General features: G+C 41.6%; 1 protein-coding gene across 1 annotated transcript in view; it reads left to right on the top strand.

Moving 5' to 3' along the window:
- LOC101857614 (vacuolar protein sorting-associated protein 13A) overlaps positions 1–1,132 on the top strand; it is an 8,545-nt gene that overhangs the window by 2,185 nt on the left and 5,228 nt on the right. Inside the window, exon 4 of the mRNA XM_005111690.3 lies at positions 917–1,080. Within this exon, the coding sequence (XP_005111747.3) occupies positions 917–1,080 (164 nt within the window). The remainder of the gene's footprint in view (positions 1–916; positions 1,081–1,132) is intronic.

Genomic DNA, 1,132 nt, shown 5'->3' with positions numbered 1-1,132 from the left:
CTTTTTATGTCCATTGGAAAACATATTTCTGTGTGGATTTTACTGGAAGGCGTTTATCAAAAGCACGAAAAATGTAAATTTACAGTTTACAAAGAGCACTCGAGCTTTTGAAGACTCCAAACTTTGACGACCATTTCCTGGCTAATTCATGTCTAACACCATGTGACCCCCACCTCCTTTATTTGCAAATATTTCGAGATCTATTCAAGAGTGATGGGTATTTTTTTTTCATCAAAAGCAAGACAAATGGACAAGCTTTAAGTAGATACCACTAACTCCAGATGCCCACAAAACTGTGTTATTTTTTTATTTATACTGTTTGTCAAACCACAATGGCAGGTCACTCCTTCCAAAAATTGAGAAAAAAAGACAGAAAAAGTGAAGAACAGACGATGATGTGTAATGTGTATGTTCCGCGTCGTGTGTTATTAATGTGTTCATTTCATGTTTATGACATGTTTGTCAAATGCTTATGACCTGTTTGTTATGTGTTCATGTCGTGTTCATTACGTGCATTACGTGTTTATGATGTGTTCGTTGCGTATTATGATGTGTACGTTACGTGTTTATGTGTACGTTACGTGTTTATGTGTACATTACGTGTTTATGTGTACGTTACGTGTTTATGCCGTGTTCGTTACATGTTTATTTATGATGTGTTCATTACGTGTTCATGATGTATTCGTTTCGTGTTTATGTTGCGTTCGTTGCGCGTTCATGTCGTGTTCGTTACATGTTTATTTATGATGTATTCGTTACTTGTTCATGCTGTATTCATTACGTATCTATGATGCGTTCGTTGCCTGTTCAAGTCGTGTTCGTTACATGTTTCGGATGTATTCTTTACATGTTCGTAATGTGTTCGTTACGTGTTTATGACGCACGCGTTTGTTACGCTGTATGTGTGCCCCTCCAGGTGGCGCTGCGGGCGCGGTGTCGCGCATCACGGGCACGCTGGGCAAAGGTCTGGCCGCCCTCACTCTGGACGACGACTATCAGAAGAAGAGGCGGGAGCAGCTCAACAAGCGACCCGCCACCGCCCGCGAGGGATTTGCCCGCGGCGGGAAGGGGCTGGTTATGGTGAGTGGGTCACATGTACTGTTGTTTTGTTGATTTTTTAACTTGTGGGATT

This window comes from Aplysia californica, unplaced genomic scaffold, assembly GCF_000002075.1.
Source record: "Aplysia californica isolate F4 #8 unplaced genomic scaffold, AplCal3.0 scaffold01101, whole genome shotgun sequence".
NCBI lineage: Eukaryota > Metazoa > Mollusca > Gastropoda > Aplysiida > Aplysiidae > Aplysia > Aplysia californica.
The sequence above is the reverse complement of the archived record's forward strand: the minus strand, read 5'-3'. Positions and strand labels throughout refer to the sequence as shown.